Source organism: Bufo gargarizans, chromosome 3, assembly GCF_014858855.1.
Source record: "Bufo gargarizans isolate SCDJY-AF-19 chromosome 3, ASM1485885v1, whole genome shotgun sequence".
In the NCBI taxonomy this organism is placed as follows: domain Eukaryota; kingdom Metazoa; phylum Chordata; class Amphibia; order Anura; family Bufonidae; genus Bufo; species Bufo gargarizans.
In genome coordinates, this window is record NC_058082.1 from 497,739,867 (window position 1) to 497,761,402 (window position 21,536).

Sequence of the window (21,536 nt, forward strand, 5' to 3'; positions counted from 1 at the left end):
GTTCGGTTGCAAGGTACGTTATATTATAAGTGGCCTATAATCTTGTTTTCAGCACATCTTTGAAAATATTACGTGGTAAAATCCATTAAAACTAAGCAAAGCTAATAAAAAGACATAGAAAATACTAACACTGTACGATATAACTATAAATACAACACTTGAGATCACAGTAGTGTAAAGAAGCAGTTTGATGGTTTAAGATCACGATGTAGAACATTGGCTGAGTGAATGTACTTCAAGCCTCTCAGAATTTGGTACAGAAAATAACAAATGTGGTCGTTGCTAAGGTGCTGGGTCTTCAGAAGTTTGTACAAATCAGTTTCCATAAGATCCTGAACAATGTACCTGAAGATATTTATGTAAGGTAAACGGCACCAGTACATGAAATGAACAGTTAACATTGTCAGAACAAAAATGCATATTAGCACGTCAAATATACAATTTAAAAATAAACACTAAAATGTTGTGTAATTCAGTGCTGAAGCCCCTTCACTGTACTCCTGGGGTCTGGCTATGAGTTGAACTGCTGCAGGCTCCAATTCAGTTAAATGGAGAAGTGCTGAAGTTCCCTGATACAGTGGGTGGCTAGAAGTGGCACTGTGGCCAAATTGCAGCCCTCAAGATTGGTGGGGGTTCCAGAGGTCAGACCCCAATAGCCATACAGTGATATCATAAAGTCATAGCATATTGCTAGGATATGCTATGTAAATATCCTATGATTAATCAGTCCTGCTACATTTCTGAGATTGAGAGTTAATGACTACTGCCTTCCGGCGCTGACTCTCCAGTGGTGCTCCTGGTCTTTCCTTACACTATTATAGTAGTCACATGCCGTATTTTGCAGTTAGACCATTTTCATCAAGGATCATTGGATTGTGGCATTAAAAGGGTTTTCTGGGACTACTATGGTTTAACACATAGGCTCATGTAGTTGCTTAAAGGGCTTCTGTCACCCCACTAAAGTGATTTCTTTTTTTGGGCTAGTTACATTAGTTATAGTGCGATATATGAGAATAATGTTACTTACTTACTTTCATGCGGCCGTTTCTTAAGAAAACAAAGTTTTATTATATGCAAATCAGGTCTCTACCAGCAAGTAGGGCGTCTACTTGCTGGTAGCAGCCGCAAAAAACCGCCCCCTCGTCGTGTTGATTGACAGGGCAAGCCGTGATCTCCTCCTCCGGCCGGCCCTGTCAGCATTTTAAAAATCGCGCGCCTCTGTCATTCGGCGCAGGCGCTCTGAGATGAGGAGGCTCGTCTCCTCAGAACTCCCGCAGTGCGCCTGCGCCGATGACGTCTTCTCTTTCGGTGATGTTATCGGCGCAGGTGCACTGAGGGAGTTCTGAGGAGACGAGCCTCCGCATCTCAGAGCGCCTGCGTCGAATGAACAGAGGCGCGCGATTTTTAAAATGCTGACAGGGCCGGCCGGAGGAGGAGATCACGGCTGGCCCTGTCAATCAACACGACGAGGGGGCGGTTTTTTGCAGCGGCTACCAGCAAGTAGACGCCCTACTTGCTGGTAGAGACCTGATTTGCATATAATAAAACTTTGTTTTCTTAAGAAACGGCCGCATGAAAGTAAGTAACAATTATATTCTCTATATCGCGCTATAAGAATGTAACTAGCCAAAAAAAAAAGAAATCACTTTAGTGGGGTGACAGAAGCCCTTTAACTTATGTTCATCTTCTCCATGCTTTTTTTTTTTTTGGACTCACCAGACCTATTTTTTCCCCCATGTACATCCCATTGGTTCGATTCCATCCTGTATTCAAACCCATAATGCACTTCTCTCCTTTCTCCATCAAAGCTCCAGAACCGTCCCTAACATCCAGCTAGTTACATAGACGCTCCTCTATCCCTGCCCCTATTGCAGTTTTGTAACGCCCATAGACATAACATCACTAAAGAAAAAGCTGCACGGACATGGTTGTATAGGTAAAAAACTGAAATCATTTATGGAGGAAGCTTTAAAGGGATGTGGATGGAAAACCCCTTTAAAGCAGCCTCTTGCTTCTAATGCGAGATAATCCCTTCAACAACGGACCTCTACAGGACCTGCATAACTATTTACAAAGAAAGGGGAAGAAAAAAAAAAAAAAAAAAACACACACACACCACACACACACACACACTGTAGATGAAATAAGGATACACATCTTTCATCTGCTCAATGGTTGGAGCCCGAATAATGTCGTTTATTCCAATAATATTCTCATGTTTAAAGCGCAGCAAGATTTTAATTTCCCTCAATGTTCTCTGGCAATACGTTTGATGCTCAAAGGGGCTGATTTTCTTGATGGCAACTCGTACTTTGTTGACGTTGTCATATGCAGAACTAAAAGAAAGAACGAAAGGAGAATTGCGGAAAATGTCGACATTGTGCAGGTTTTAAATAACCCAATACATTTGCATATAAAGGATGAAACAAAGCAGATGTCAGTGAATGTTTTGTTGTGCACGCCACCTTCATAACCCGCACCTACCTCTCTACACTGGGAAAGGACAATGGCATTGCTGAGCACTGTCTGTGGTACTACAAGCACCATAACTGCTCGTGATAATTTCCAAATAAGCATTTTATAACAAGAGAGATGAATTTCACAAGTTTTTATAGGGGAAGGTGACAAAAACAAATAGGTGGAATAATAATTTTATCCACCGGCTCAGCACAGTTTTACAATTAAAACATTTTGGGGCAGATATACCAAGACTGGCGTTACAAATGCCAATTCTAATATAAAGTCTGTGGGCGCAGAATGTGCCAAATTTATCAAGAGGCACAGGCCCCTTCATAAATTTGGCACATTTTTCCAGGCAGTCTGTGCACTAGACTTTCAAAGTCTACACAAGCTATGAACCAGCAAAGATTTGAACCATTATTTATGGCAGTTTCTGGTGAAAATTATAGTAAATCCGTCAGGCTGTGGGAGGCCACAACATTTATCCTCTATCCATAAAATGGTGGATTGTTCAGGGCTCATCGTTCAGTTGAGCAGAGCCGCAGATATTTCTTGCAAACCACTGAAACTAATCTAGCACCGGAAAGGAAAAAAAAAAAATTGAGAAAGTGGCATCAGTGGAAAGTGATGCGTGAAATGTGTTTGTCTGGTGCAGCAATACTTCTTTGCATTCCGCTTAGAAGAGAACGTCAGCGTGTCTCCAGCTATCAGCAGTATAATCTGGATCTGTAATGTAATCCCCTCTGTCCTACATCTATCTACAGCCTGCCAAGGTCTCTCTCTCCCCCCCGCTCCTGCACCCTTACCTCTCAGCCTTGTATGTAGGACTATACACATAAGCATATCTCCTCCTTGCTTAGATGCATGTTACTACACGCTGTGCAATGTATCTGGATGTCACACATTCAGGTCTGCCGGTGGCACATGTAAAGACCTGCTCTACCAATAGGTGTAGCTCTATCTGGGAGTTTCCACATTATATCTGCCATTTGAGTAATCTCAGTGGGATTTTTGCAGCCTCGGGCAGAGAGCTGAAGAAAGAAAAGGGAACATTCAGGCGGCAGTTACATTTTACTGCTGGATGCTTCTAGGCACAGCAATCCAAGAGCAAATATAACTTTTCTAGTGGCCAAACAACTTTCTAGCACAAATTAGCTTCATGTTAGCAACCACTGGGGTACTACAATAGCTGTACAAATCTCCTCATTCAGGAAGCATTACTAGATAAACAGATCTTTACCAACTTGATCCCCGTTGTGTAAAGTCATGCTTCCTGTGGCTTAAAAAGTAAAGAGAAAGAAAACCACTTCCGGCTAAGACACTTTCTGCTTTTTATCCCCTCATTTCTTAAGAGCATAAAGGAGGCTTCATTTGCAGAAATCTGCCCCAATAACCCTACATGCATATGCTGCAGATTTGGATGCAAAATCCACACCAATGTCACATTTAAAAAAATAAATAAAACCACAAATCTGCACTATTTATTGGTAACTACACCCACAGACAACGTGGATATACCCCAGAGCATAATATGTATGTGCCCTTTAATATACAGTATCCACTTTTTTTTATAGCACCCACATTTGGATATTGGGGAAGGTGGTCACATTCAGCGACTTCAGTAGCTCATACTACTCCATCTAATAAATGACTGGTACATTATTGCCTGCGAGCTTCTAGTTCTGCTGAAGGAACGTGTGGTAGTGATGCAGACATGCATGCCCGTGGTCCTAGTTACTATAACAGAGCTGCAGATGAGAGGAGCATACACACACAATATGTGAAGTGCATTTCCACCAACATGACCCAAGGAGGCTGACAGATCAGTTTATTCACACACCAAAAAAAAAAAAAAAATGTAAAGAAATTATATATATATTCTATATCTATCTATATACACACCACACAGTCTCTCACAAAAGTACACCCCCTCACATTTTGTAAATATATTAATCTTTTCATGGGACAACACTGAAGATGACACATTGATACAATATAAAGTAGTCCGTGTACAGCTTGTATAACAAGGTAAATTTGGTGTGCACTTAAAATAACTCCACACACGGCAATTAATGTCTAAACCGATAACAGCGAGTACACCCCTGTGAAAATGGCCAAATTGTGCCCAAATGTGAATATTTTGTGTGGCCACCATTACTTTCCAGCACTGCCTTAACTCTCTTGGGCATGGAGTTCACTAGAGCTTCACAGGTTACCACTGGAATCCTCTTCCACTCCTCCATGACAACATCACTGAGCTGGTGGATATTAGAGACCTTGCGACCCTCCACCTTTCCGTTTAAGGATGCTGCACAGAAGCTCAATAGGGCTTAGGTCTGGAGACATGCCTGGCCAGTCCAGCACCTTTACCCTCAGTTTCTTTAGCAAGGCAGTGGTCGTCTCAGAGGTGTGTTTGGGGTCATTATCATGTTGGAATACTGCCCTGTGGCCTAGTTTCTGAAGGGATCAGTGCTGTCCCATGAAAAGATAGAAGAAAATATTTACAAAAATGTGTGTACTTACTAGGGATCGACCGATTATCGGATTTACCGATATTATCGGACGATATTGAGGATTTTGAGCGCTATCGGTATCTATTTTGCCGATATTCCAATAGCGTATGGGGAACACAGATCGCGCTGCTGACAGCGCTCTCCGTGTTAACTCAGCAGCACAGGGGAGAAGGAAGCAGTGTCTCCTCCCCTTGTGCTGATGTTGCCACCAATGAGAGGAGGGAGGAGAAGAGAAGGGGAGGGGCTGTGGCCACTGCGCCACCAATGAAGCTTAATCTCTCATTTATTCATATACAGGAGGCGGGAGCTGGCTGCAGAATCACATAGCCGGCTCCCGACCTCTATGAGCAATAGCTGCGATCTACGGTAGTTAACCCCTCAGGTGCCGCGGATCGCAGCTACTGCTCATAGAAGTCGGGAGCCGCCTATGCGATTCTGCAGCCAGCTCCCGCCTATGCGATTCTGCAGCCAGCTCCCGCCTATGCGATTCTGCAGCCAGCTCCCGCCTATGCGATTCTGCAGCCAGCTCCCGCCTATGCGATTCTGCAGCCAGCTCCCGCCTATGCGATTCTGCAGCCAGCTCCCGCCTATGCGATTCTGCAGCCAGCTCCCGCCTATGCGATTCTGCAGCCAGCTCCCGCCTATGCGATTCTGCAGCCAGCTCCCGCCTATGCGATTCTGCAGCCAGCTCCCGCCTATGCGATTCTGCAGCCAGCTCCCGCCTATGCGATTCTGCAGCCAGCTCCCGCCTATGCGATTCTGCAGCCAGCTCCCGCCTATGCGATTCTGCAGCCAGCTCCCGCCTATGCGATTCTGTAGCCAGCTCCCGCCTATGCGATTCTGTAGCCAGCTCCCGCCTATGCGATTCTGCAGCCAGCTCCCGCCTCCTGTATATGAATAAATGATAGATTAAGCTTCATTGGTGGCGCAGTGCGCCCCCCTAGCCAAGTATTAGACAATTGGTGGTTATTTTTGACCGCCGTTTCTGAAGAGTTAAATGACTGGAATTGGAGTCATCGCCAATCCTAGTCAATGGGGTAAGGTGACAACTGTATTATGCCTCATTCACACGATTTTGAGCCAAAACCAGAACTTGTTACTACACAGATCAGGTAAAAGGATCTGCACCTGTTCTGTGTTTACAGCCGCACCTGGGTTTTGGCTCAAAATCACTGATGGAAATCACTGACCAAACACTGACTGTGTAAATGAGGTATTACACTGCGTATGGCGTGGGCTCAGCTTGTGACCTTGCTCCACACACTCTTGCACTGCCCCCATGCACCTTGGACGTAACAATCCAGGGTCATGAAGCGGTTAGGAGAACACATGGGCACAGCAAAGGGAGTTTCCCACAGCATGTTTCTTGTCAGTGGAATAAATCGATACCATAGCTCTCTGGTAGTGTCTTATCTCCATCCAAGCTGTCATCTGCTTCTCATCTCTGCCATTAAGGGAGAGGGCAGAAACCCCCATACATAGTCAGCCTACCTAGTCATGGCTACCTTAAGTAAACCACCTTTATTTTTTAACTTAAAAAAAAAATATAATCCACGGAGGTTTGTGTAAAAGTCAGTATTCTCTTCCAAGCACAGCAACTGCACTGCCTAATGTTAATGTTTAACATTGCCAAAGATAAACTACAAAACATACAAGCACCATACTTATATGACCTGCTAGCAAACATACGAGGGTGTGGTATGCCATTAAAACACAAATTCTCTCTAGTATCAGTACAATGATTTCATTTTCACTGCAGAACATGCTGATAACAAACATCCACCAATATTAACAATTTCACTGCAACGTCCAGGATTAGAAAAGTATGGCTGCGTTCTCCTACAAACCACACTAGTTCAAGGATTGTGTCTGGTAATGCAGCTCTGCTCAAGTGAAAGAGGCCAGGCTGCAATAGCAAAGACAACCTGTGGACAAGAGAGGCGCTGTTGCTGGAAGAAAGCAGCAGTGTTTTCCGTAATCCCCGTCACCACCTTGTGCCAGTGTAGAGCAGATATAAACAGACTCAGTAAGGCCTCATGCATGCAACCGGGGTTTTAGTCAGCATTCAATCCGCATTTTTTTGCAGATCAGATGCGGACCCATAATCTCAAAGAGGCCACAAAAGTACTAAGTCCGCCCTGCAGTCTTCCAAAAAAAATAAAAATAATAGAACATGTCCTATTAGTTTTACAGACAAGGATAGGACAGGAGTTACCGTTCGGCAAAAAGAATGGACGAGGCCAGTATCCGTGTTTTGGGGGATCTGCAATTTGCAGACTATATATACACACACACACACACACGTCGGTGGTTGGAATTTAAATATGGCACCCACTCAAGCGTGCAGTTTTAAACAGCAGGCACCCTGGGCTCATGTTTTTAGATGCCATGGTCAAATGTTCCGGTTCCCTTCCAGCACAGATTGGGGGAGCTGGAGTTTGTGTGCGGCAGCCACCTTCTTCCTGCGGGACAGGAGGCTGCTGCACATTAGTTCCTTTGTAGCCCTTGCCTGTGGTAGGGCTCCATAGGAACATGGTGTAATTCTCATAAAATTCAATGCTAATGCATTGGGGTATACGAGAAAAGCAATCTTATGATTGCTTGCTATAGATCCCTAGGGAAATCATAAAGTGTAAAATATATAAAAAATAAACCACTAACACTTGAAATCTAGCTGAGCTTTGGTTCCGACTGGTACCTCAGAACCAAAGCAAAGTTCGGTTTCAAGTTTCAAAGTAGTTTTCCACTTTGAAAATCAATTACGAATGTTATTCAACAAAGTCATGCCTGACTTTGCAAATCACCAACTCTGGCTCATTGGAGCCCATACATTTTAATACTGAATGGAGATGGATCTACATCCAGTATTATTCTGAAGGTTTTGAACAAAGCGACTTTTGATGTAGCGTCTGAAGTTCGCTTCGCTCATCTCTAATTACAATGGGTTTGTAAAGATGTTATTCTCTAAAATATTACTTTCAGCATAAAGAAAATTAAAAGTTATAATGTAGCACGAGCCACCTGTGAGCAGTTATGTTTGCAGTCCTCGTCTCAGGAGCCACCACGCAGACCTGATTTTCAATCTCCAGCGGCATCCAGCACATGCACAGATGAAGACAAGATGAATATACCTCGCTTCATAGTGCATGCACTGGGTGACATTGGAGATGGCTTCAAAGGCAGGTCATGCCCACAAACTATCATAGCATTACGCAATGGTGATGGCACGGTAGCTTGCCTAAATCACCAGCGGGTGCTGACTGCACACATCCTGCCATCATGGCTAGGATCAGAGAGAACTCCAACTGCAGCCCTTCAGTGCTTTAGATGCCAATGGTCAATAGCAGCCATGACACCTGATTCATTTAACATAGGAAGGAGATTCCAATTATCATCCTTGCAACACAATCGCAGAAGCGTTGATGGGATGTGATCTCAGGCAGCCGTGGTGGACATGCTGGCAGGCTGCAGGAAAAGAGATCCAGATCCTACTCTCTCCCTGTCTAACTGTAGGGGAGGCTCATATGGACTTCTGTGCAAGTTATCAATCCCTCAACCCCCCTGCTCCCATTAGAAAGCATAATTTCACCTCTTCTTCCTACAGCCTGTCACCATGTCCCCCACTGACCCCCCTTTTCTCCCCCCACACTGGCTGAGATCACAGCTGGCTTAAGGGGGGTGCTTTAAGGTGTATATCTCAGACTGCACAGCAGACAGAAGTATTTTAAAAGGTGGGAACCTAAGCTTTAAAACAATAAGGTAGCTGCAATAAACCAGAGATCAGTTGTACAAGGGACAGTCTAAGGGCTCTTTCACACTTGCGTTGTCCGGATCCGGCGTGTACTCCATTTGCCGGAATTACACGCCGGATCCGGAAAAAAAACGCAAGTGAACTGAAAGCATTTGAAGACGGATGGCAGCCAGGACACTATTAAAGTCCCGATTGCCATAGAAGTAGTGGGGAGCAGTATACTTACAGTCCGTGCGGCTCCTGGGGCGCTCCAGAATGACATCAGAGCGCCCCATGCGCATGGATGACGTGTCCATGCGATCACGTCATCCATGCGCGTGGGGCGCCCTGACGTCACTCTGAAGCGCCCCGGGAGCTGCACGGACGGCAAGTATACTGCTCCCCCGCTCCCCACTACACTTTACCATGGCTGCCAGGACTTTAGCGTCCCGGCAGCCATGGTAACCATTTAGAAAAAGCTGAACGTCGGATCCGGCAATGCGCCGAAACAACGTTTAGCTTAAGGCCAGATCCGGATTAATGCCTTTCAATGGGCATTAATTCCGGATCCGGCCTTGTGGCAAGTTTTCAGGATTTTTGGCCGGAGCAAAAAGCGCAGCATGCTGTGGTATTTTCTCCGGCCAAAAAACGTTCCGGTCCTGAACTGAAGACATCCTGATGCATCCTGAACTAATTTCTCTCCATTCAGAATGCATGGGGATAATCCCGATCAGGATTCTTCCGGCATAGAGCCCCGACGACGGAACTCTATGCCGGAAAAAAAGAACAACGCAAGTGTGAAAGAGCCCTTAGTGATTGATTTCATTCCCTGTATTTGTTTATTTTATGCACTTATATATCGCTACTATATTCCGCAGCGCTTTACAGACATTGGCATCGGGCTGTCCCCAATGGGGCTCATGCACACAAACTTTCTTCGAGTTCCGTATACAGACCGTATTTTGATTCCGTACACAGTCCGTATACGGAACCATTCATTTCAATGGGTCCACAAAATTATGGAGACATGTCCTTTTCTTGTCCATTTTGCGGTCAAGAATAGGCATCTCTATAATGGGCCTCCTGTTCCGTTCCACAAATTGCGGAAGGCACAAAACAGCATGGTTGTGTGCATGAGCCCTAAGTTCCCTATCAGTATGTCTTTGGAGCGTGGGAGGAAACCGAAGTACCCGTAGGAAACCCACACAAATGTTGTCCTTGGGCAGATTCGAACCTAGGACTCCAGTGCTGAGGCACCAGTGCTAACCACTGAGCCACCGTGCTGCCCATATAAGACATTATTCATACAGGGGTAGATTTATCAAAACTGGTGTAACCTTTAATTTTTCAGAGCTACTTTGGAAAACCAAAAGTGAAATCGGATTGGTTGCTATGGGAAACTAAACCAGGTTTACTTTACACCAGTTTCATAAGTCTCCCCCACAGTGGTCAGAGAGTTCAAACCAGGTGCGGGTCAAAACACAGAACAGGTACAAATCTTTCCATTATACCTTATCTCTATGTAGGTTCTACTCCTGGTGTTGCCGCACAATCACTGATGCAAAATTACTGACCATACACTGACTGTGTGAATAAGTGTGTATACAGAGATAACTGTCAGTCAACTGAACTCTAAAAGTGCAGAAATTTAAACAAACAAAAGAATTTAAATTTTGCTCATTCTTTCCACATAAATATATAATTTGCTCAGCCCCTCCTTCTCTATATCATGCTGCTTGCAAGACTGCATTGCATTTCGTGCTGACAGGTTCTCTTTAATGAAGGCAGGGTAGTTCCTTTAAATGTCTTCTCTCTCAATACATTTCTTCCTAGGTGGTATGGAAGTCGACAACTTTAAAATAGATGTTTTAATTTAGCACACTAAGGGCTCATGCACAGAAACATGTGCCAGCCGGGCCCGTATCGCAGGTCTGCAATATACAGGACTTGGCAGTTTGTGCCACATCACAGATTTACATCCATTCACTTGAATGGGTCCGCAATCCGGAGGGTGCAGTACGGAACAGAGGCACGGAAGCCCTACGGAGTGCTTCCGTGGGGTTTCCTTCCATGCCGCCGCACCACTTTAAAAAAAAATAAAAAAAATAGAACAGGTTCCATTTTATTGCAGTGGTGACTGATCACAGACCCCATTCAAGTTGAATGGGTCTGGATCCGTCAGCAGCAGTAGCCACACAAATGTCGCCCGTGCATCGAACGGCTGACACACATTCATGTGCATGAGCCCTTAAAGGGGTTGTGTCACTTCAGCAAATAACATTTGCCATGTAGAGAAAGTTAATACAAGACACTTACTAATGTAATGTTATTACCCATATTCCTTCGTTTACTGGCTGGATTCAGCTTTCGATCACATTATACACTGCTTGTTTCCATGGTTACGGCCATCCTACAATCCATCAGCAGTGGTCGTGCTTGCACACTATAGAAAAAGCACCAGCCTATGTGCACTCCCATGGTCCCAGCCAGAGGCTGAAGTTTTTTCCTATAATGTGCAAGTACGACCACTGCTGCTGGATTGCAGGGTGGTCGTAACTATGGAAACAAGCAGTGTATAATGAATCCAGCCAAAGGAAGCAATATGGATAATATATTAATAAGTGTCTCGTATTAACTTTCTCTACATGATAAATGCCACTTGCCGAAGTGAGACAACCCCTTTAAATGGGTTCACAAACAGACTTGTTATGCCAGTTTCACACTAGCGTTTATCTTTTACTGCAGGCTGTTCCACATTTGTCCAGCCGCCTCTTGGAATAATTGCCATGCTGCGGCCGGCTGGATAAAAGCCGCTCGCCATTATAGTAAATGGGGCCGGGTGGACTTCCAGCAGCACACTGTAGCACAGATCCAGCAGGTTGTTCCCCTGCCGGAAAATATAAATGCCAGTGTGAAATTGGCCTTACAACGGTAGCATCCTATTACAGGACCACGCTGGAATTCAGTGAGCTGAATGACCCATTATTTCATAAATGTCTGTAAAGGCTGACTGCATGGCTAGGGGCTGGATTTTATATTCCTGTGGCAATGGGACTGAAAGAAACAACTGAATTCAATGATAAAGAAGTGTCCCCCAACAGTTTTGTCCATACAGTGTAGTTTGAGTGGATCTTTCCAACCAGAGGTCGCAATAACGCCTGCACAAGCGTCACTGACGCCTGTTCAGGCCATTTTACTCCCTGGAAAAAGTCTAACGCGTACCAATACGCCTTAGACTTTTCCCCTACATTCAGCACTGTGAACGGCACAGGCAGCGCAGTGATGCAGTCTGTGCCTGCAATAACCAATAGCAAAGCTCCTCACACCACGGAGCTTTGCTATTGGTTAGTTTGGGCGGGCGCCGGAGCAATACAGACATCTGCAGCAAGGGAAGCTGGCGGGAGATGAGGAGGAAGGTCCGGCTCCCGGGATGGCTGTACCAATGAGAGCAGGGCATGCTGCTCAAGGACCACAGCAGATATGTCCCAGACATCAAGAAGACTATGGGCCAGATTTATCATTACACTTACATCTTACTCCTGTTTTACACATGTCCAAAGTCACTTTTGGCCAAGTCAGATTTATTAATGGTCCTTTAATACTGTAATAAATGTGGTTTGACGGTAGCAGCTTATCTTTCAGTAAGCCGCTTTACAAAAGTTGCACGTCTTTACGAAAAAGCCGCATGTTCTATTAAAAAGTCGCATAAGTTAAGCATGGTCCTCACTGGAGTGAAATTGCGCAATTTTTTGCAACTTTAAATTGTCGCAATAGTAAATCTGTTGATTCATTTACATTAAAAAACACGCCCGCTTTCAGAAAACTGGCAAGCATAGTGCAGAGCCAATAAAAAAGTCACATTTTTGCGCAGTTTTAGCGATGGAGTGAAAAAGTTGCACATTTTTTGCGCAATTATTTTGACTTGAGCCAATGATAAATCTGGCCCTATGACTATGTCTGGACATCAAGATTGAGGCACAGAACAAGGTGACAGCAGCAGCGTGTGTAATGTATGTGGGGCAGTTTGTGATCATCACACCCTGCCCCCCATACATCTCACACTGATATATGTGGTGCAGCGTGTGTAATGTTTGTATTGAATGCAGACTATTATAGCCAAGTGATAACATACAGGGAAGATCCAGTATATTGGACTGTACTTTATCCCTTTGCTATAATTGCCTGCTTCCCCCACAGAAATACCCACCTCTTAGGCCACGTTGGTGGTGATAGATAGATATCTATTTTTTTTTTGTGTGTACATTAAATGTATGACAAAAACTTGATTGAGTCCGTTCAGTTTCCGTTTGGGATCTGTCCTTTTACCAGACAAAAAAGTCCTGCATATAAGGCTTTTTTCTCTGGTCTTTTTGAAAGAATCTGCAACAGAGGTTCCAAACGCAGCCTCCATTGCAGATGTGAACAAGTGTAGGCCTATATATTATGTATTTGAATTACTGCAAATTTAATACTCCTCCTTGGGTAAAAACACTCCTCAAAAATGGTAAGGAGTATTTTTACTCTTACGGGAAAAAAAAAAAAAAAAAAAAAAAAGAGTGGGCGAATCCAACATGGATCCTGCAAAATGAAAGAAACATTGTGATGTTAGTTATGCTTGTTACTGAACAATCATCAGCCACAGTAACGGCAAAAAAAGATGAATGTTAATTTAATGCTGATCAAAATCGATTGCAAAAAAAAAAAAAAAAAGTCATCAGTGGAAGCGTCCATAAATACAGTCTGTAGCGACATTTACAATACATATGCATGCCTCACAGTTCAAGCAAGATCAGTCGCTAGGCAACAATGTGGCTCCCAATGGGCTTCCTGATGATCGCCTTGATGAAAAAGCTCATCAGATATTTGGAATGATTTTTCATGTGTGGCTTTAATATGCTGCTCTGTGTAATCCAGTTTATAGAGGCTCTGTCAACCCCTTTAAACCTGGCATACTTTCTGGTAGGGCTCATCATGCCGATTAAAACTACACCTTTCGTTTGTCTGTATGCTAAATATGCAAATGAGCATCTTCGAGCACCAAGGGGTAGGGTTGAATACTTTGAGCACTGCTTTTTAACAGCCCCTGTGCACGGCACACTCCCCCCTCCCCTTGATTGATAGGACTAGACATCAGAGCTGTGTCCTAGCATCTACATATCATACGCTATGTACTATAGCTTTACCATGTTGAAATCTGCTTAAAGGTAATATACATATTACTACTTTATTCACAGGTAGAATATATGATTATAATGACACCGGTATTGTGTTAGTTGTCTGAGTACAGTAAAACCATTCTTCTCTATGTAGAAAGGCTATAGCCTAGTGATAAGTGCTCAGTCTTGTATGTAAACATCCTAAGTTCAGATCGCAAAGAGATGTATTTAAATTTTTTTGTCTGGTAATTTTCTCTCTCTCTCTCATTTAACCTGTAAGGCCTTAGATATTTGAAACCTATATCTATTACCTCATTGTTCTGGACTCATCTCAGGTTAATTTGCATATGTATTAAATCGTTTTTTTTCACCCAATAAAAGCACACAGAGCTATGGGGACTAGGTATTGCGGATGTGCTAGCGGTCATCTAGAAACCCATGTCCTCCGTTCTATACACAAAATCCCGGTGACAGGTTCCCTTTAACAGTAAGCTACAGCGTTTTCACATAGAGAACATACTTTTTTCTATGCTTATAAGCCAACATATATTACTAGTGTCTGTATAATCATATTGTGACTGTGAATAAAGCAGTCATATGTACATCAGCTTTCTGTGCAGATCTCAGGTGTGGCAAAGCTATAGTACATAGTGTACAAGATACATAGATGCTAGGAGACAGCTCTAGGACACAGTTTTGCTCTCAGCATGCTGATGTCTAGCCCTGTCAATCAAGGAAAGTTGGGAGTGGGCAAAGCACAGGGGGTGTTACAAAGCAGTGCTCAAGGATTCAGGTCCACCTCTTCGTGGAAAAACGCAAATCTTTGCAGCTATTTAGCAAACAGACAAAAGTAAAGTTTTAATCAGTATTAAGAGCCCTACCAGGCAGTACACCAGGTTTTATAGGGTTGACCATGCTGAGAGCCGCTTTAAGGGTAGATTTTGTATAGTTAATCTACAGCAAATTACAGCACCAGCAAATTGGATCACTTATGTGCCGGATTAAGGTCTACCACAAGCCCATAGAAGTGAATGGAGCGGTAGACTGAAATGCATTCAGATGGGGCCCTCAGGTCCAAGTGAACCAACATTTATCTCATCCTGTGAAAAGGATAAATGCTGTCCATGGGAACCCCCCCCCCCCCCCCCCTTAAATGGGACATAAGAACAGAAAAGGATATATTGTTAGAATTAAAGTTTAGGTTAAAGGGATTGTCCAGAATATTTCCACTGATGGCTTATCCTTCGGACAGGCCATCAATATCTGATACGCGGTGGTCTGACAACCCGCACCACCACCAAATTGCGTAAGGCACACGGACTGCTTCAGTGTTTTGCGGATCCGCAATTCGCGGACCGGTTGTGTGCTTGCAGCCTTAGCTAGGCCAAAAAAAAAAAAAAAAAGGGTATATGTCCAGTGAAAAACCCAGCATTTATGCCAGAAGGCAGCTAGATCCCCGCCTGATGTCATTATAGTCTATGGGGATCCGGCAGTTCCTCACATTATCCATTTATGGACAATATGGTGAATGCGAGCAGGCTCTTCTGGATTTTGAACACTGATATGAATGTATCCTGAGATCACAGCAGTGGCCGCAATCCGACAACAAGGGATTAAAGTGAGAGAACAAAAAAAGGAGACAATTCAGAAATTAAGAATACATTCAATAATGCTAGGGTCACATCTCTGTCCTGCATTCTGCAGACTATCAGAATCACTGTATTCTGCATAGCTGGACACTGCCGGATCCCCCATGTACTATAAAGGGATCAAGCATCAATGCTGGCTCTCCTGTAAAAATTCTTCCACATGCAGCGGTATTTTTCTAGCAGTAAACCGGCAAGTATGCCAAAAACCCGTCAGGCCCCATCATAGTGAACGAGGACCCAGCAGTGTCTGGGTACGCCAAATACAGCAATTCTCGTAGTCTACTCCTCTGCTGGAACAGACTACCAACGCTGAACAGAGAGGAATCTAGCATAAAGTGCCTTTTCAGTTTTTCTGCCGGCACTTAAGGAATACACCTTTAAGATTTAAAACTGACGGGAAAAAAATAAAATAAAAATTCTTCTATGAAGCCGATTTCCTATTTTCTCAAAGCAAACAGCAACAGTTATTTTATATATATTAAAGGGTTTCTACCACCAGAAATACTGTTATGTAGCTGACTGATATTAGCGATGCGCTAATGTCAGCACTACATAACAGTATGTTTCTAACATTTGTCCCTGCAGCCGTTTTTGTAAAAGAAGCACTTTTATAATATGCTAATGAGTCTCTAGGTGCTACATGGGTGTAAAATCAGCACCTAGAGCAGGGATGTCAAACTCGTGGCCCTCCAGCTGTTGCAAAACTACAACTCCTATCATGCCTGGGCATACTGCAGCTATCAGGGAATGCTGGGAGTTGTAGTTTTGCAACATCTGGAGGGCCATGAGTTTGACATCCATGACCTAGAGGGTCCGTCTACTCACCCTTTATCCCGCCCAGGTCCCCTGTTCTGCCCGGCCAGCACTTCTTGATTGATGTCACCGTTTCCTGCATCGCAACTGAAATCTGCATATTAAATTATAATTTTTTTTTTTTTTTTACCAAAACGGCTGCAGGGACAAATGTTAGAAACATACTGTTATGTAGTGCTGACATTGGCGCATCGCTAATGTCAGTCAGCTACATAACAGCATTTCTGGTGGTAGAAGCCCTGTAAAATTGGCTCAGGTTTCACACTAACTTCATTTACATGATTGACACAGAGCTTGTTCTCTAGTTAGGCAACTCCAAAAATAAGACACCCAACATACCAAGAACAGTAAGGCCCCTTTCACGCAGGCGAGAGTTCCAAGCGGGTGCAATGCATTCACCTCACGCATTGCACCCGGACCCATTCATTTCTATGGGGCTGTGCACATGATTTTCGCCCGGCTTCTCTTTCTTCTTCTTTGCTGTGCAGGAGGAAAAGGACCTGTGGTGACGTCACTGCGCTCATCACATGGTCCGTCACATGATCATCACCATGGTGGAGCGCAGTGATGTCATCAAAGGTCCTTTACCCAGGTCCTGAAGAAAGGGCTGCACGAACAAGTGGATTAAGGAGTTAAATTATTTTTTTAACCCCTCCATCACTATTTCACTAAGCATTCTGTATTAAGAATGCTATTATTTTCCCTTATAACCATGTTATAAGGGAAAATAATAAAATTTACACAACACCTAACCCGAACTTCTGTGAAGTTCAGGTTTGGGTACTAAACATGCCGATTTTTCTCACGCACGTGCAAAACGCATTAAAATGTTTTTAAAATGTTTTGCACTTGTGCGCATTTTTCCGCGACGCACCCGCATCTTATCCGGCCCAAATCCATGACGCCCATGTGAAAGAAGTCCATCAATGTTTATTGTAAGAAATCATTAGGAAGAAGATTAGGAGAACCTTTCAGCCCCCCTTAGGCCTCTTTCACACAGGTGAGTTTTAACGCATTGCACCCGCACTGAATCCGGACCCATTCATTTCTATGGGGCTGTGCACACGAGCGGCGATTTTCACGCATCGCCTGTGTGTTGCGTGAAAATCGCAGCATGTTCTATATTGTGTGTTCTCCACGCAATGCAGGCCCCATAGAAGTGAATGGGGCTGCGTGAAAATCGCAAGCATTCGCAAGCAAGTGCAGATGCGGTGCGATTTTCACGTACGGTTGCTAGGAGACAAATCGGGATGGAGACCTGATGATTTTATTATTTTCCCTTGGTTTCCCTTTCACATGGTTATAAGGGAAAATAGCAGCATTCTGAATACAGAATGCATAGTACAATAGCGCTGGAGGGGTTAAAAATAATAATAATTTAACTCGCCTTAATCCACTTGCTCGCGCAGCCGGCATCTATTCAGTCTTTTTCTTTGCTGATTGCAGTCAAAGGACCTGTGGTGACGTCACTCCGGTCATCACATGATCCATCACCATGGTAAAAGATCATGTGACGGACCATGTGATGACCGGAGTGACGTCACCACAGGTCCTTTGAAGAGATGTCGGCTGTGCGAGTAAGTGGATTAAGGAGAGTTTATTTTTTATTTATTTATTTTTAACCCCTCTAGCGCCATTGTACTATGCATTCTGTATTCAGAATGCTATTATTTTCCCTTATAACCATGTTATAAGGGAAAATAATACAATCTACAGAACACCGTTCCCAAACTAGTTTGGGTACCAAACATGCCGATTTTTCTCACGCGCGTGCAAAACGCATTACAATGTTTTGCACTCGCACGGAAAAATCGTGCATGTTCCTGCAACGCACCCGCACCTTTTCACGCAACGCCCGCGTGAAAGAGGTGGTATTCCGTCAAGTGTTCAGGATTTTTGGCCGGAGAGAAAACTGCAGCATTCTGCGGTATTTTCTCTGGCCAAAAAATGTAAGCGGGACTGAACTGAAGACATCCTGATGCATATTGAACAGGTTGCTCTCCATTCAGAATGCATTAGTTTACTGATCATTTTTTTCCGGTATTGAGCCTCTAGGATGGAAATCAACACCGGAAAACAAAAATGCTAGTGTGAAAGTACCCTAAGCAGATGAGCCCTGCCAAAATCTCACGGACAATGTGCAAAAAGGTTTTGTCTGCAGAAATTAGCCTGTGGTACAGAGTTTGAAATACACAGCAGGTCAATTGTTTGTGTGGTTCTTGAGTGCAGACGTTACCCTGAAATTGGCGAGATCTAGGACAAATCCATGTCAAAATTTGGCCGATTTTGGTTCGGATATGCAGCAAACATTCACAGAAACTACACTGCCGTGTGAATATACCCTTATGCTGTCCTCTCTCATAATGAAGTAGTGACAGACATGCTGATTTCAGAGGACTGACAAGTCCAATATATTAGAATATAACTGCTAATAAGCAGCTGGAGCCTTTATATCATGAATACATCAGACTCTGTACTGGCCGCACTCTGCAAGGATTAAAGCAAACCTCCAATTTAGGCCTCATGCACATGACAGTATCCGTTTTGTGGTCTGCCAAACACGGATTCACAGAATACAGATGTCCGTTTGCGGACTCGTTGGCTTCAATAGGTCTGCATTTTTCAGACAAGTTCTATCTTTTTGCAGAACAGACATACGGATAAGCAAAAGTCCACAAATAAAATGCAGACGGCACGCGGACAGCATATCTACTTTGCAGATCCACAATTTACACACCGCAAAACAGATCGGGTCGTGTGTATGAGGCCTTAAAGTAATAGATATGTCTATTATATGGCATCGTTTATAAATAGCTACATTTACATGTAGCAATCGTGCCCTGTGTATGAAATTATTTTATGTGCCACATAACAGACCACTGACCACCAAAGTACAAGTAATATGGTGAATGCGTGGGTACTTACAGTAAATGGACTGATTTTGAGTAAGTACCCACCCAATCACCATATCCCTTGTACTTATTTTGGTTTATACATTAAATGTGTTTGGTTTGACTAGTGATGCCTCAGTAGGTTTATCGACTAGCCCCGTTCTCCTACTCTAGGGACTCCCATGCCGGTCTTATTTTTTTGGTTCAGACTGACCTTAATAGTAATAGTGCCCCCACCCCCCCCCCACAGTTCCTTCAATAATACTAATGCCCTCCATATTGTGCCCAATATTAAAAATGACCATAGAGGGCATTAGTGTCTCCATTTATATAATGCGCTCCCCTAGTATAATGCTCTATAAGTTGCAGCCCCCAAACAGTATAATGTCTCCTTGTAGCCCCAAGTGTTTGTCAAAATAGGTATTTATCACAATAAATTTCTTAATATCGTTATCGTGGGAATATTTTTGATATCGCCCAACCCTATGTGCTGCTGCGTTCTCACGTATGCTTGGTAGTGCAGAATGTAAATTAAAAAGTAACAGTCATCCATCATGGATGCTAATGAGGTGTCTGTCATTTTCATGTGAACATTAGTGCTGCATGCTGCGCCATTCTGTCAAGTCAGAAGGAATTGATAACAGTGGCTTAGAAAAGAGCCTATGACAGCAGCGTGAGGAATTATTTTATCAAAATGTATCACTGTTTGCACATCTCGTCACGGTGGGGTTCTTGGTGTGAAAAGCACTGCCATGAAGAATGAAAGGAGCGTCAGGGCACAGGTTCAACCTGCCGCTTCATCAGATGAGGGGGAACACTAGGGTCCTAGCAGTTGGACACCCCAGCAGTCAGCTAGCTATCCCCTTATCCTTGTATATAGTATTCAGCACGGATTTCAATGGGGTTGTCAAACAGAAAATCCCTAAGACTACCTGCACATGTTGCAGATAACGTGATTTTTTACGTGGATTCTCATGTGGAAACACAGCAGCATAATACGGTACCAGCAAAGTGTGCGAGATTAGACAAATCTGACATACACTTTGGTTTTTCGTTCAGATTTTGAAATCCACAGCATGTCAATTCTGTGTGTGGATTTCATTATTTTTAATGCAAAGGTGAGATCTAAAGCAAAACCTGCACCAGGGTACATGTAGCCCAAGGGTACCAGCAAAAACTGGATCTGTGCAGAAAAACCTCAGCATGAGGCCCCATGCACACGGCCGTTGTTCACGGCCGTGTGCGGGCCGTGGAACCGCGGCCTGGATCCCTCCTGAGAGCAGGAGCGCACGGCGTCACTGGTTGCTATGACGCCGTGCGCTCCCTGCTGCCGCCAGAGTACAGTAATACACTGGTATAGATCATACCAGTGTATTACTGTATTGCGGCGGCAGAAGGGAGCGCACGGCGTCATAGCAACCAGTGACGCCGTGCGCTCCTGCTCTCAGGAGGGACCCAGGCCGCGGTTCCACGGCCCGCACACGGCTGTGAACAACGGCCGTGTGCATGGGGCCTAAGGCTACATGCACATGACCGTATGCGTTTTGCAGATTGCAGATCTGCAAAAAAAAAAAAGAAAAAAAAAGGCCATTTGTATGCCATCTGTTTTTTTTGCGGATCCGTTGTAACAATGCCTAAAAAGAATAGGACATATTCAATTTTTTTTGCGGTGCTATGGAACGGACATGCAAACGTGGACAGCACAGGTGTGCTGTCCGCATTTTTTGCGGACCCATTGAAATGAACGGGTCCGCATCCTACCTGCAAAAAAAAACAAAAAAAACAAATGGACACTGAAACAAACAACATTCGTGTGTATGTAGCCTAAGGCCTCATGCACACAAACGCATTTTGTTTCTGGGTTCATTCAGTTTTTTTGCAAATAGGATGCGGACCACAAAACACATACGTTCGTGTGCAAGTAGCCTAATAGTGTACGAGCAAAGTGAATAAGATTTGCCTAATCATGTACACATTGCGTTGTACAAGCGGAAGCTATCCTGCCACGCAGAGTTTAAAAACCACAGCATGTCAATTGTTTGTGCAGATCTGCGGCTGATGTATGTGGTTCCCCATAGACTTCAAATTAGGTTGTTTAAATAAGAAAATCTGCACGAAAACCAGACTAAAAATTGCACAAAAAACACACAAAGTCATGATTAAGGCCTCTTGCACACAAACGTTATTTTTTTCCGTTTACGTTCCGTTTTTTTAGTTCTGTATACGGAACCATTAATTTCAATGGATCTGCAAAAAAAAAAAAAAAAAAAAAAAATGGGAAGGTACTCTGAATGCCTTCGGTTTCCGTATTTTGCTTCAAAAAT

General features: G+C 43.8%; 1 protein-coding gene across 1 annotated transcript in view; it reads right to left on the reverse strand.

Annotated features, from left to right (window-relative positions):
- Positions 1 to 164: 164 nt before the first annotated feature.
- Positions 165 to 21,536, reverse strand: part of LOC122931707 (mitogen-activated protein kinase 1-like) — a 29,243-nt gene continuing 7,871 nt past the window's right edge. The window contains exons 2-3 of the mRNA XM_044285777.1: positions 2,154 to 2,336; positions 165 to 345 (exon numbers count right to left, since the gene is read on the reverse strand). Coding sequence (XP_044141712.1) covers positions 165 to 345; positions 2,154 to 2,336 — 364 coding nt within the window. The remainder of the gene's footprint in view (positions 346 to 2,153; positions 2,337 to 21,536) is intronic.